Here is a 12,662-nt window from a genome sequence, read left to right on the forward strand (position 1 = left end):
AAGGAAACTTTCCTAGTATCAACACGTGCAAAAACTAACCCTGCTGTAGGTGTATTATGAATACGCCATTTGATCAGTACACCAGTCCTTTAACCACTGGAAACCCTCTCAGAAGTTTACTGATAGCCAGTCCTTTTCAAAGTGTCTGGAACATGAAACATTCTGCACATATCTAAATCCCACTTAAGCCTGCAAAAGTTTGCTCCTTTGGCTCCAGCTTCAATGCTAATGCATCTCACACTGGTATTTGCCCTGTTTTCTTTTAGCAACGATTGGCTCAGATGCTGTTTTGGGGCCAGCAGGGTGTTGCAAAAAATCCTGAAGCAGCAATAGAATGGTATGAAAAGGGTGCAATAGAAACAGAAGATCCAGTCTTAATATATGATTATGCTATTGTGTTATTTAAGGTAAGTCATGTTTCATGTTTTCACTTCAAAATTTCATTTCTTTGAGTAAAAAATGTGTCATTACAGATAAATTGTAAATGTTTTGCATGTATGAACATTCTTAATTTATCTGCAGTGGCACGTTGTGAGAGCATACGCAGTACTTTCATATTAGCTCTGAAAATCACTTAGTAATTATGATTTGTACAGGTACGCAAAAAATGTATATATCTGAAAGATAAGAGTAAACTTAAAACAATTAAGTGATTTCATTCCTTGACAGATTCAGGATCAAAATCCAATTGAAATCATAGACCCATTTTTCCTAGTTGCTTGGCAACTCCTAAGATCTAGCCCGCTAGTAGGCATAGGCCTAGGTGTAGAGATGCAGGTAGAAGTGAAATTGTTTCTCAGAATGTCCTTTCTTAGGTATCTAAGCCCAATTTTTGTTCGAGTGGGAATTAACAGTCTGCCCATGCAGCTGAGCCTCTGAACTAGCAGCAGATTTCACAGGTTAAACTTGCAGGCATAACCTTGCAAACTGGATCAGCTCAGCAGTGTGGCCCATAAGACTACAGACTAAAGATGTCAGTAAAGACCTGTTAAATGTTCACCTTATTCCTTGACCAATGGAGGGCTCTTCAATATAAAACACTTGCTCAAATTTTGCTTCTGTTATTTTTGAGCATCCCTGGCAGTGAGGTGATTCTCCTTGGTTGGTTCAGTCTGTGTCTGCAACCTTTTTATATGAATATCATCATCACTACATCTATGTATGCCCTCTAGAGACACCTCAACAGCTTTTTGAGGAAAGCTGAGAGCTCTTATCCACTGCCACCTTGTGAACAGTCTGTAAAGCTATTGGTACTACTTATTCTTTCTTAACTTCTGAAACGTAAAGAAATATGATGTTATTTACCCATAAAAATTGTATGTGTCCATTAGTAAAATTGCTTTTCCAAAAGCTAAATGATAAACGATCATTGAGCTTGTGTGTAAGGCTGTGAAGGAGTGATTGGCACAAAGCCTCTTTTTTTACTGTAACTCTTTAGAGCTGAGTAATTCCTAGTAAATATTTGGCTCGCTGTAAAAAAGCATTTTGAATGGTTATATGTGAATTTACATCAGCTTGTATTCTTATTTGTAAACTGTGGTTGTTTCACCTATCCATTTCTTAGGGTCAAGGTGTGAAAAAGAACATAAAACTTGCTTTAGAATTGATGAAGAAAGCAGCAGCCAAGGTAAAATATAATGAATATTTGATCATAATCATCCTATAGCTAATGCTAATTATAATGCACCTTGACAGATATAAAATGCATACATCATAGTTGTGTGTAAACAGTGAAGTTTCCTGTCTTTGCTGGGACTGATAGTTCACTCTACCTAGAATTATGCCTTCTTGAAGCTGGACTCTTCCAGTTGGGTGCTGGTGATCAGCAAAAGACTGTACTCTTCCCCCTCACCCTCTGTGCTTCAAGGAGACACAGATGACCCAGAACCTTTTAGTTTTCTCCAAGATTGAGGATAACAACACTGAGGGGTACAACAGAGGCAAATAGCCTCCGTGATTTGCTGATTAAGTACAGTTTAATAAGCCAAGCCACAGCTTGCTTTGTATAAAACCATATGTAGTTATATTAAACCATAACTACACCTAGACCTTGGGTGCAGTTCTAGTTCTGAAAGCTAGTTAAAATGCCGCCAATGTCCATAGGGCTTTGCTAATAACCAAATACAAATCTGAATACGGACCGACACAGGACTCTCTAGATGCTAGAGTTGCATTTCAGGTTGGAATCATTCCTTAAGGAACAGCCTGACAGACTCTGAGGGAATCTCTTGGCTGTCCCTAGCCTGGAGAGGGTTTGTGGTCAGCATGAGACTTAAAGGAAGAAAACCACAAAAAAGTCAACGGGTTTTTGTATCCCAGATCCCAGATGAGTGGAATTTTGGCTGGACAAGCCGAATGCCCACAGTCCCACAGCAGGACGGAACCTCAGGGTGACCCATAGCAGCACCACGCGTGTGACTCCAGCCTGCTCTTCTCTTTCCTCAAGGGCTTGCCCCAGGCAGTGAATGGATTGGGCTGGTATTACCACAATTTTAAAAGGGACTACAGAAATGCAGCTAAACACTGGTTAATGGCTGAAGAACTGGGAAATCCAGATGCATCGTACAACCTCGGTGTCCTTTATTTAGATGGGATTTTTCCTGGAAAGCCTGGTAGAAATCAAGTGAGTAAATATTTAATAGTACATTTCTTTTTTTGTACAGCAGGGCCAAATTTACAAATTTTGACTTCATTTCTAAGGCTACTGTGTTCACTCTGGGTCAGATTTTGACACTTTCATCACAGAGAGAAGTGGTACTGGGAAGTTGCTTTGAAAGCTATTACTCAGGTCTTTTAATCCTGCATATCTTTGTGTTCTTTAATTGAGGAGCAAAACAGGTGCAGATGTAGCTACAGGAGCTACCTCTATTTTTCTCCTTCCATTAACAGCAACCAGGACCTTGGTCTCAAATTTAAAACCTTCTTAATGACGTTACTTTTGCCACCGTGACTCAAACTGCTGCCCAGGTCAGCAGAAGTCCCAGTGGATGCTCTGGTACCTGATCATGAAAGGACACTTCCCACAATAAATAAAAGCAATAGAAACTTGTCCCTGAACAATCAGAAGGTCTTTTAGACAGTTATGTTGCATTTGTACAGCTTGTGTGAACCTTGAGACTATATGGGATTTCTTTAAGCTAAGTTTGCAAAAAGTAATTCTTTAATAAAAGACTACAATCTACCAAGATTATATTTTATCTTCTTGTGATACAGCCTGTTTATTTAATTTTGAGTGTGTCAGTGAGAAAAAAAAATGTTATTTTCACTAAGGGGAAAGATTTACTTTGGTAAATTTAATAATGCAGCATTGCTAATTGTGATGTGTTCCTTTGCAGACAGTAGCTGCACAATATTTCTATAAAGCTGCTCAAGGGGGACATATAGAAGGGACTTTACGATGCTCTCAGTACTACATCACAGGAAATATGGAAGACTTCCCAAGAGATCCAGAAAAAGCTGTAATGTAAGGAATGAAAACATTTGTTAATGGAGAATATTTTGCTGGTTGGCTTACTTTGATTTTTGGTGACTTTTAATTACATAGTTTTTTACTTATTTTTTTTTACTTATCCTTTACTGCATGGCATTTTCCTCCCTGAGAAGAAAATCACCTTCAGTTAGGTTTGATCCACATGAATATGTGTATTATCTAAATATCCAGCAGATTTCCGGAGATGCTGAGTACTTTTAGTAAGCATCTGTATTTGCTGGTGCACAGGCTCTGAGTTGTTCCAGAAATAAAAGTTCAAGGACTCTCTAAGTAATTAAGTCATTTTTGCTTATCAAGAGATAACAAGCTCCTAATGTAGTAGAACGGATGTTTTCCATCAACAAAGAGGATGATGAGGAGTTACAGCACTTTGTTATCATCAAAGTAATTTTGCTAAAAATATGTACACTTGTGGAGATGTATGTACAAATATATTGTCATTCAGTCAACAGTTAAAAGTTGGAGGCAGCAGTTGCTGTGCAATCCCATAGTTTGTCTTATGGGGGAAGTCGAGCTGAGTGATCTCAAATCCTTTCCTGTCGTTTGAGACACCTTGATCAGGGAGATTGTTACTGGGGCTTAGCTGTTCATTCCTTATTATTTCTTCTTTCTAAAGCTGGGCAAAACATGTTGCAGAGAAGAATGGCTACTTAGGTCATGTCATCAGAAAAGCTCTTAATGCTTACCTGGAACTTTCATGGTATGTTTGTTCTGTTCTCTTCAAATTTATTTTCTATTTTTTATTTATGTACTAGCATTATAAAAAAAAAAGTTAGGCCGTCACCTCAAAAAATACAAATTGTAGTACTTGAAATTGAGCAAAACAACTATTGATTTAAAGGGAAATGGGAATTGATCGAAGGCATAATTCAACAAGTCTGACAGAATGAAGAGGAAAAGAGTTTATCGAGTGATATGTCGACCAGTATAGCTGACAAGGCCCACACCATTCTGAAATTTGGGAGAGTTTCTGAAAGCACATACTTGAAAGCTTCATGCTGCCTCAACCCAGTGCAGGCAAGTGATGCTTTTGTACTGGAGCCCTTCTTGATAAGAAATAGTCTCTGTTTATTTTTCTTAATTCTTCACTCTTTTTTTTTTTTTTTTTCAAATTCTAGGGGATCTAAGACTCAGAGCAGCTAGAAGTAGTGATACACTACAAGGAATATTGTTGCATAATGATGAGACATTGTGGGACATGCCTTGTCCCACACAGTATTGCTGACCTCAGAGTAGTCAGCAGTAGTCAGCATAGTCTCAAGAAGTAGACAAGATATTTCACAAGTGTATTTACTGTCCAATAATCCAAACTGACATGGACAGCAGAAGTTTTCCCATGTCGTGAAAATTATGGCTGTTAAATTAGATTTTTTCTTTTTTTTTTCCCCCTTGAACAGTTAATATTATCTTTTCCCTAAATCTTAATAGGCTAAAATACTCAGTAAGCAATGAGGATTTAAAATAGCCTCCAAACTGATGCTCCATTTTTGCCTGGCATCAGGACTTAGAAACTGCCATATTTGATGAAGACAGCGGTTCGTAAAGTCTCAGCCTGCTCCCGCCAGCAGTCAGTTAATACTTGAGTTAAAAGAACTCACTGCAAGAAACTCAGAGGATCAGTTTGGAGTAATCCATTCCTAGGAGAGATTTCTTTTTCGTTTAGAACTAGCATCCCAGTTTAGGCATCATGCATTAGTCCTGTGCTCCAGATCTCCAAGATCCCAGATATTTTTGCAAGACAAATACAAAGAAAAAAGTGGAATCTTGCACAGGCAGTTGGGAAGCAGGAGATTAAGTCTGCTTGTTCTGTAAGGGGCAAATGCTTTCACCATTTTTTTGCAAGGTTCTTGACTTAAATGACTTTTTTTGACATCAAATGTATGGGGGACCATACTTATTTCCAGTTAAGCAAACCAGCAAATCCCGAAGTCTGGCATGGGTTTTAGCTTTATGTTGTGGAGCAACTTGAAAACATGACTCTCTGAAACTCTGACAGGGAAAACTACACAAAGATTGACCTTTTTCATTCCTCAGACCAAACACACCGTTTTAAAGAAAGTAATTTTGTTAATTTTTGATTACTTAATCTTCATAATATTAAATAGATCAGTGACAGAGAACATGAAAGAGAAATTACAGTCTGGAATCAGAGGCAGTGCTGTACCACTGTACTGTAGTACTGAACTATTATGGAAAGATAGCTTTTATTACTTGAATTATTAACATAAATTAGCTTTTATTGCTTGCAGTAGTGTGTAGAGTCCGTAGAGTGACTGAGACTATTCTAGGGTTTGTTCACTTGCGTGGACATTTTTTGCTCCACAGACCTTATGATCTAAACATACAAAGCAAATCTTAGAAATAAAAGGATAAAACAAAACATACCAAAGAAGTACTGAGATTCCTGTTGGGCAGATACTAACACAGCAGTATGAATTACAGAGCTTAAGTGGGGGATTTTTTAAGGTAAGATTTATCTGAAACATTTACATAGCTAATTGTGCTCAGTATCAATCCAGTTTTATCATCAGCTTGAGCTGTGTTGCCATTAGTACAAGAGAGAAAACTGAAGTTCCTTGAGCTCCTGCAGAGTTTGTTACACCCAGTGTTGCCAGTAGATGTGGCTGTTGCAAGGCTTTGCCAGCCTCTTGCTTTTGATTAGGACTTGTACCCAAATTTGCTAAGAGATTATATCCATTTATTTAGTACTATTTAGCTATAACTAAAATGTTTGTGATTTCTTCCCATTGATTTATTCTGTCTAATTAGGCATGAAGCTCTCCTGCATTATATTTTAGCAGCTGAAACTGGGATTGAAGTGTCACAGTCAAATTTAGCACACATCTGTGAAGAAAGACCAGTGAGTAAACGTGTTCATAACATACCCTCCTGAAGGGAAGGGTCTTTAATGATAATGTGATCCTAATATCTTATCTGTGATGTAAATGGATGAATGCCTTTTCCTTCCAGGATCTGGCAAAGAAATACCTAGCAACAGATTGTGTTTGGAGATACTATAATTTCTCCGTTTCTCAAATCAATGCGCCCTCATTTGGTATGTATAAGAATCTCTTTCTGATTTCAGATCTCTAAAGGAGTGCAGTTCTCATTTTTCAGTTCTATGTTTGTATGAATGTTCTACTTTTGTATGAGTGAGCAAGTTAAGGGAAGGGTAAAGGCCAGACATGGAGTCTAGTATTTTCTGCTTTCTCTATCCTCAAATTGCGCCATGTGCTAAAAGCTAATCTGTCCTTTTCTTTTTGCCCATTCTTATTTCTGCAATAGCAAGGTACAATGACTGAGCTTCTACAAAAATGCTACATTTTTTTAATGTGTCATCTTTAAGCGCTTTTCCTGCTTTTTATGGTGTTCCTTTTTAGAGTATTTTGACAGGAAAAACAGAAAAAAATATATTTACGGAATATGGTTCAGAGCAGTTTTTTTGGAAAATTTCCCTTTTATGGGATAAAATGCATAAAATGTTTTTTACAAGTCGAGCTCTGAAAGAGGGCTACAGATAGAGGAGCCTAAGCAATTGACTGAAGGGTTAAAAGAAAAGCAGTGGTAGACCTTAGGAGTTCGTGCTGCTTAGTTTATCAAAGAGAAAAGCCAAAAGCCAATATACTTCCATATCACAATTGAGTCACGAGAAACTAATGAAGGCTAAAGGATTCCTTATCTAATTTATTGTGAGGTTTTTTTTTTTTTCTGTTAGGGTACAGAGTTTAGTAACATTGACACAGATTACCTGGAAGAATTTAAGGATTCTGTGTCTCTCTCAAAAAAAAAATATGCCTTTCTAGAATGTAAGGTTTATTCAGATATTAATTACCTTTTACCTGGCCCTAAATTTCAATACCTCAGTGACTTCAATAAATGACTAAGTCATTTTGGTGCTTTTTAAAGAGTTACTCAGTATTTGAAAGCATTGACATGGTTGTCTCACAAGACAGTTTAAATGCTTTAGCATTAAGCATATGGACAAGTGCAGTGTCAAAATTATTGAAGCTATTTATTGAAAAACACAGCAGCTCTGAAATATAAAAACACACTGATAGAGCCTAAAGCCACGGGAACTGCTGGCTCTTGAAAAGCGTTTGCAGCCTGCTTTGCAGTGTGCAGTTTGGCCAGACTCCTGCAGAGCCCCTGGTGCAGTGTGACATGAGAGAAGCACCTGAAGTTGAGGCTCAGGCAGGTAAGGCTGAGCTGAAGGACAGAAGACTCCACAGCAGCAGAAGGATTTTATTTCTTTACCTCTCCTTCACATAAGTCGCATGTGGGGAGTTGTGTCTGTGGCGCCTGCCGGCAGCAGTGGAGGAGGATCGAGAGCCTGCGTGAGCTTTGTGCTGCTGAACCCTGGCAGGGGAGGCTCCCGGCTCCACCGTCACCACAGGGGTGACAACAGTGACATCCAGACCACTGGCTGGGCTGGTGGCCCCCTCACCTGAGGGGAGCCCTCTTCTCCATGCTTCCCGCTCGCTCTGGCGCCGTGGGGCCTGTGGGAGCAGCGACCGGTGTGCTCGCCTCCCAGAAGGGCCCTACTGTGGCCCGCGCCACAGACAGGTGGGATTTAAAGGGAGCTGATGCTGTCAGTGCACGGCGCAAGGCTGGGAGGTGGTTCAGAGCTCCAAGGGAAGGCTGAGGGGAGGCCTAGCGTGTGTTATGAACTCCTCAGCGTTGTTCAGTGCAGTGACATGCTTGCACTCGTCTGGCGGGGCATTTCTGTTCTGTGCAGTATCGGAGAAGGATATTCATAAAAGATTTGACAGGCATCGCTCTGCTTTTAGACCAGAAGTCTTCTCCTACAGTCACCCTGAAATAGTTTGGATTTGAAATCAATGAAGTTAACTTCAGCCAAGTATTCCGTATTTTTGGAGTGAGGAGAGCTATCATAGTGACAAGTACAGAACAGGTGCCTAAATAGCATGTTTTTTAAGTGTGATAGGAGTTAATCTAAATAGTAGGGCTACAGTTCCCTCAAAGAACTCAGTAAGTGAAGAAGAAATACAATATGATGTCTCCAAAATCTCAGTTTTTGAAAATGTAGCAAAGTTTTCCACTAAATTCATCTATTAAAAAGCAACCGAGAGAAAGAGCAAGGATAAACATTTTCACTAGGTAGTCTGATAGAAAGTAGCCACAGAAGCTATGAGAGGAAAGGAATATCTCTGTTTTTAATATGCTGTCTTAAATTGAGTTATTTTTAAATTCTCCATCACACTTGTAGTTAAATTCTGTCTCTGCAAATGCTTTAAATGATCTCTTGCTGTTTTCTCCTGCAGCTTATTTGAAAATGGGAGATTTCTACTACTACGGTTACCAGAACCAGTCTAAAGACCTGGAGCTCTCCGTGCGGATGTACGCGCAGGCTGCCTTAGAGGGAGACTCACAGGTGGGGCTGCAACTGGGACAGTTCATAAAACACCAGCATTCAGAAACACCTGAAACTTACTTGGTTTGGCTACATGTGTGTGCTGAACACACCTGCTAGAAAAGTTATACTCATTTCTAAAAACCTCACGAGTCAGTATTTGCTGTTTAATAGAAGATAAACCTAGAATAAATAAACAGATAACCTAGAATTAGGCTGTTTTCAGAGCTGACACTGAATGACCTTATTAAGTGCCACTGCTATCACACAGTTGATTCTGTTGTGACCTTTGTATTTTCAGTAATGTAAGGTAATAAATAAACTGCCTGAGTTTTATTCCAGCGCTATTAGTTAATGTTTTAGGAAATAAGCAAATGATGCTTTTTTTTTTTAGGAAATAAGCAATGCCTAATAATGAAATGATATACCAGGTCACACTACTGAAGACATGCCGTGTTCTGCCTGCAATCTCCTGGAGCATCCCTGATACTTTATTCTGCTCTCCCCATGTCTCTGTGTCTCTGTGACACTTAGGATTTAAGGATAAGATTAAAGATATAAAATGGCTGGAGCAAATTTCTGCTCTCAGAATCACTATTGCAATTGCTGTTGGTGTATAATGAACTAAGCGTAAGGAAATTAAATGTTCTGCTAACAGAACAGTATGAATACGTTTTTTTTGTTTTAGACTGTATTTCTCCAGTAGATAAAACCTGACTGTTCACTATGGTGCCTCTATTTAAAGTGCAATTAAAACAGAAAGCTAAGAACCTCTTTCAGCCAGTTTTTAGGAAAATAGTGATCAGTGTCACAGCAAATGAATGCTGGTTCATTTGCAGTTTCAGAATTCACCTGAGTATATGTTTGGGAAAGAAGGCCGTGTTACTGTTCAGCAAAGATCATGTAGTTCACATTGTAGGAATTTTTGGATGATTGTAATTATTTAAATATATCATGCTTATGTTAGACTTCAAATACACATGTGAAAACTTAATGATTCAAAGTGCATATACTTCGGGTTTTTTTGTTAGGGATTCTTTAACTTGGCCCTTCTCATCGAAGAGGGTAATTCCATCCCTTCCTACATTCTGGATCACCTGGAAATTGATCAAACTGTGCATTCTAGCAATACTTCCCTTCTTCAGGAACTCTACTACAGGTGAGCCTTTTTGTGCTTCATCAGCAACAGTCTCAGTACCTTCAGTTCTGCCATGTAAGTAGCATTTGCTTCTGAAAGCAACAACTCCTAGAATTATTAACTTTGTTCACCTGTAAGATTTAAGGCAGATTAGACAGAGGTAAGATCAACATGCTTGTAATGAGTGTTAATCTTAAACTGCTTAAATTGACTTCAGTTGCAGCTAATTATGAGAGACCTGGATATACATGGTTGCCTGGAATAGGAGGGAACAGATTTTGTAATTCAGGAGATCTTTTCCAGTTCTGTTAGGCACTGACAATTGAATGTTGTGTCCAAAATAATCTTTCAATGCCAAATAAGGCATAATTGTATAAGGAATTGTTAACGTATGTAACTGGGATAATAGCAGTCCTTCCTACTTACTCTGCAAGGACAATTTCACAGGTATTCAGTTTATTTTTCTTCTCTTCCTGCACCCCAAAACATCCTCCTGTGCATGTCCTGGCACAGAATATTAGATCACTGAGAAGGTTTCAGATCTGCTTTCTCTATGGCCCATGCTGCCAACGCATGTGCTTAAACAACTCTGGTCCCAGTACAGATCTTGGGTGCTCTTTTCCTAGACAGGTCAATGTGGATTTGAAAAGCACAGTGCAAACATAAAGCTTATGCGGTACGTACTTAAAAAACCATCTTTCAGATATGCAAGGAAGAAGGAACTAGTGGATAATACGTTCAACAAAGAATCAGTGCTTTACTTTTTATTTTGACAGTGTTATGTGACTCTAAAAAGTGAAGATGATTGATAACATAAAACATCCATTTGTCAATTCACCAATACTATATTGAAATTGTTCTTCACCTTAGTTAGTCTGAGCTTGTACTTGTGCCCCAAACTATCTCCCGTGTGCACAAAACCACTAGTCAGATGAATAGGGCTTCCTGACCCAGTTGGTCCCACTGGGTTTCACACCAGAATTCTGAACTTTGGTGTCAGTTGGGCTGAATCCAGCCACTTTGCAGTAGGGATTAACTCCAGAGCTGAAGGCTTTGCAGTGGTTTCCTATCATCTTGGCCCTGTTTGCAGAGGCGTAGCAGCCTCCCCCCACCCCTCACACACACCCCCAATCTCCTCAACTTGGTAAGAGTCATTTGCAACTAAAATAAGTGCCTGTGGTTTAGCCATCCAAACTCCTCTAGCCAGTGAACTTGTCATTAATGAATCCTAGAAAGCAGCTAATCTCAGCCTACAACACGGTGCCCAGTAGCTCCTTGGCTAAGGCACTTACTAAGTTCTTTCACAATTTCCTGCATACCTAGCTAAATTTTGTAGATCTGACCTTGCTGTGAATCTTACTGATAATGACTTATGTTAGTTAGAACAAAGCAACGGATATGACCTTATATGTGTCTGCTTGGCAAGGAGAGCCTTGATGCTTAGACCAGTTATTGACTAATCAGAAAATAAAAGCAGGTGTCCACAGTAAGATATTCTGTGCTGAATAAGGTTAATCTGGTATTTCTGTTAATTTTTATTTCACCCTGTGCAGGGTGGTGATAATATCCACTTGTTTCTGTGAGTTACTGAGGGTTGTTGCAAACCAGTTTGAGATTCCCAGATGACAGATGTCACAAAATTGCAGAATAGGACTAATTATTTATTTTAATGTTTTTCTTGTAGATGCTGGAATTATAGTAACCAAGAATCAATTAGTCCATGCTCCTTAGCATTGCTTTATTTTTATGTAAGAGTTTTTTGGAACAATATTTTGCAATCTACTCTGGTATGTATTGCTGCTTTACTAAAAATCACTTGTTTATTGGAAGCAGTACTTGGGCTTTGCATTGATCTAACATGTTTTTAAACTTGTCCTCACAGATATACTTCATGGGAACCTTTCTCTTATCAATTCTGGTTGCATTTACAATGCAGTATTTTCAGTCTCTTTCTGGTAAGTATTTGTCATAGTAAAACTGAAGGAAAAAAGAAGTGTTCTTTTTATTTCACTATGGAACTTGAAAATTAAAACCAAGAATTTGGTTAGAGCTGCCCGCGAACCACAAGTTTTAGGACTTGTAAGTCATTCCTTGGTCATTGAAAAGGAGTGGATAAAATCAGGCACAAAGGACTTGTCTAAACCTGTTAGTTTCTGGAGAATTTCTCTTGCTGAGAGAGATACTCAGTTACTTAATATCGACATTATCAGCAGGAGATTATGAGTGGAAATAAGAGGCTATTTCCTGTCCTCCATATGAGATATTATAGGAATAATTGTATGACTTTTTCATTTCATGTTATTTTCACAGCATGGGATAAGCCCCTGTTCCCTGTTAGGGCTGGACTCTGTTCAGCTACAAAGTGGGAGTAAAGAGAAGGTACAAAGGGTCCTCTGGAGTGACTTGGGAGCAGACAGTTCATTCCTCTTCAGACCAGTAATCACATCAGCAGTTACCCAAAATCAGCAGTTCTAAATAACTCCTGTCCTGCACTAGAAAGTTTATCTGTGTGTTCTATTTTTTGACACAGTAGAGGTGATTAAGAGACAGAAAGCTAAACATTGGCTTTCCATCTCCTCAAATTTTCTCCTCAACTTGAAAGAGATACTAAAAGACAAAACTGAATTCCTCAGGAAAAAAAAAAAAAAAAAAAAAAAAAAAAA

General features: G+C 38.8%; 1 protein-coding gene across 2 annotated transcripts in view; it reads left to right on the top strand.

The window, feature by feature from the left end:
- The window catches only part of SEL1L3 (SEL1L family member 3), a 29,532-nt gene that overhangs the window by 14,830 nt on the left and 2,040 nt on the right, over positions 1–12,662 (top strand). For both annotated transcript variants that reach the window (XM_026037655.1, XM_026037653.1), the window contains exons 12-22: positions 267–407; positions 1,565–1,627; positions 2,447–2,623; positions 3,336–3,463; positions 4,107–4,190; positions 6,260–6,350; positions 6,461–6,545; positions 8,773–8,882; positions 9,893–10,020; positions 11,684–11,786; positions 11,882–11,954. In XM_026037655.1, coding sequence (XP_025893440.1) covers positions 267–407; positions 1,565–1,627; positions 2,447–2,623; positions 3,336–3,463; positions 4,107–4,190; positions 6,260–6,350; positions 6,461–6,545; positions 8,773–8,882; positions 9,893–10,020; positions 11,684–11,786; positions 11,882–11,954 — 1,183 coding nt within the window. The remainder of the gene's footprint in view (positions 1–266; positions 408–1,564; positions 1,628–2,446; positions 2,624–3,335; positions 3,464–4,106; positions 4,191–6,259; positions 6,351–6,460; positions 6,546–8,772; positions 8,883–9,892; positions 10,021–11,683; positions 11,787–11,881; positions 11,955–12,662) is intronic.

Source organism: Nothoprocta perdicaria, unplaced genomic scaffold (genome assembly GCF_003342845.1).
Source record: "Nothoprocta perdicaria isolate Ctin4 unplaced genomic scaffold, notPer1 scaffold_2, whole genome shotgun sequence".
NCBI classification, from domain to species: Eukaryota; Metazoa; Chordata; class Aves; order Tinamiformes; family Tinamidae; genus Nothoprocta; species Nothoprocta perdicaria.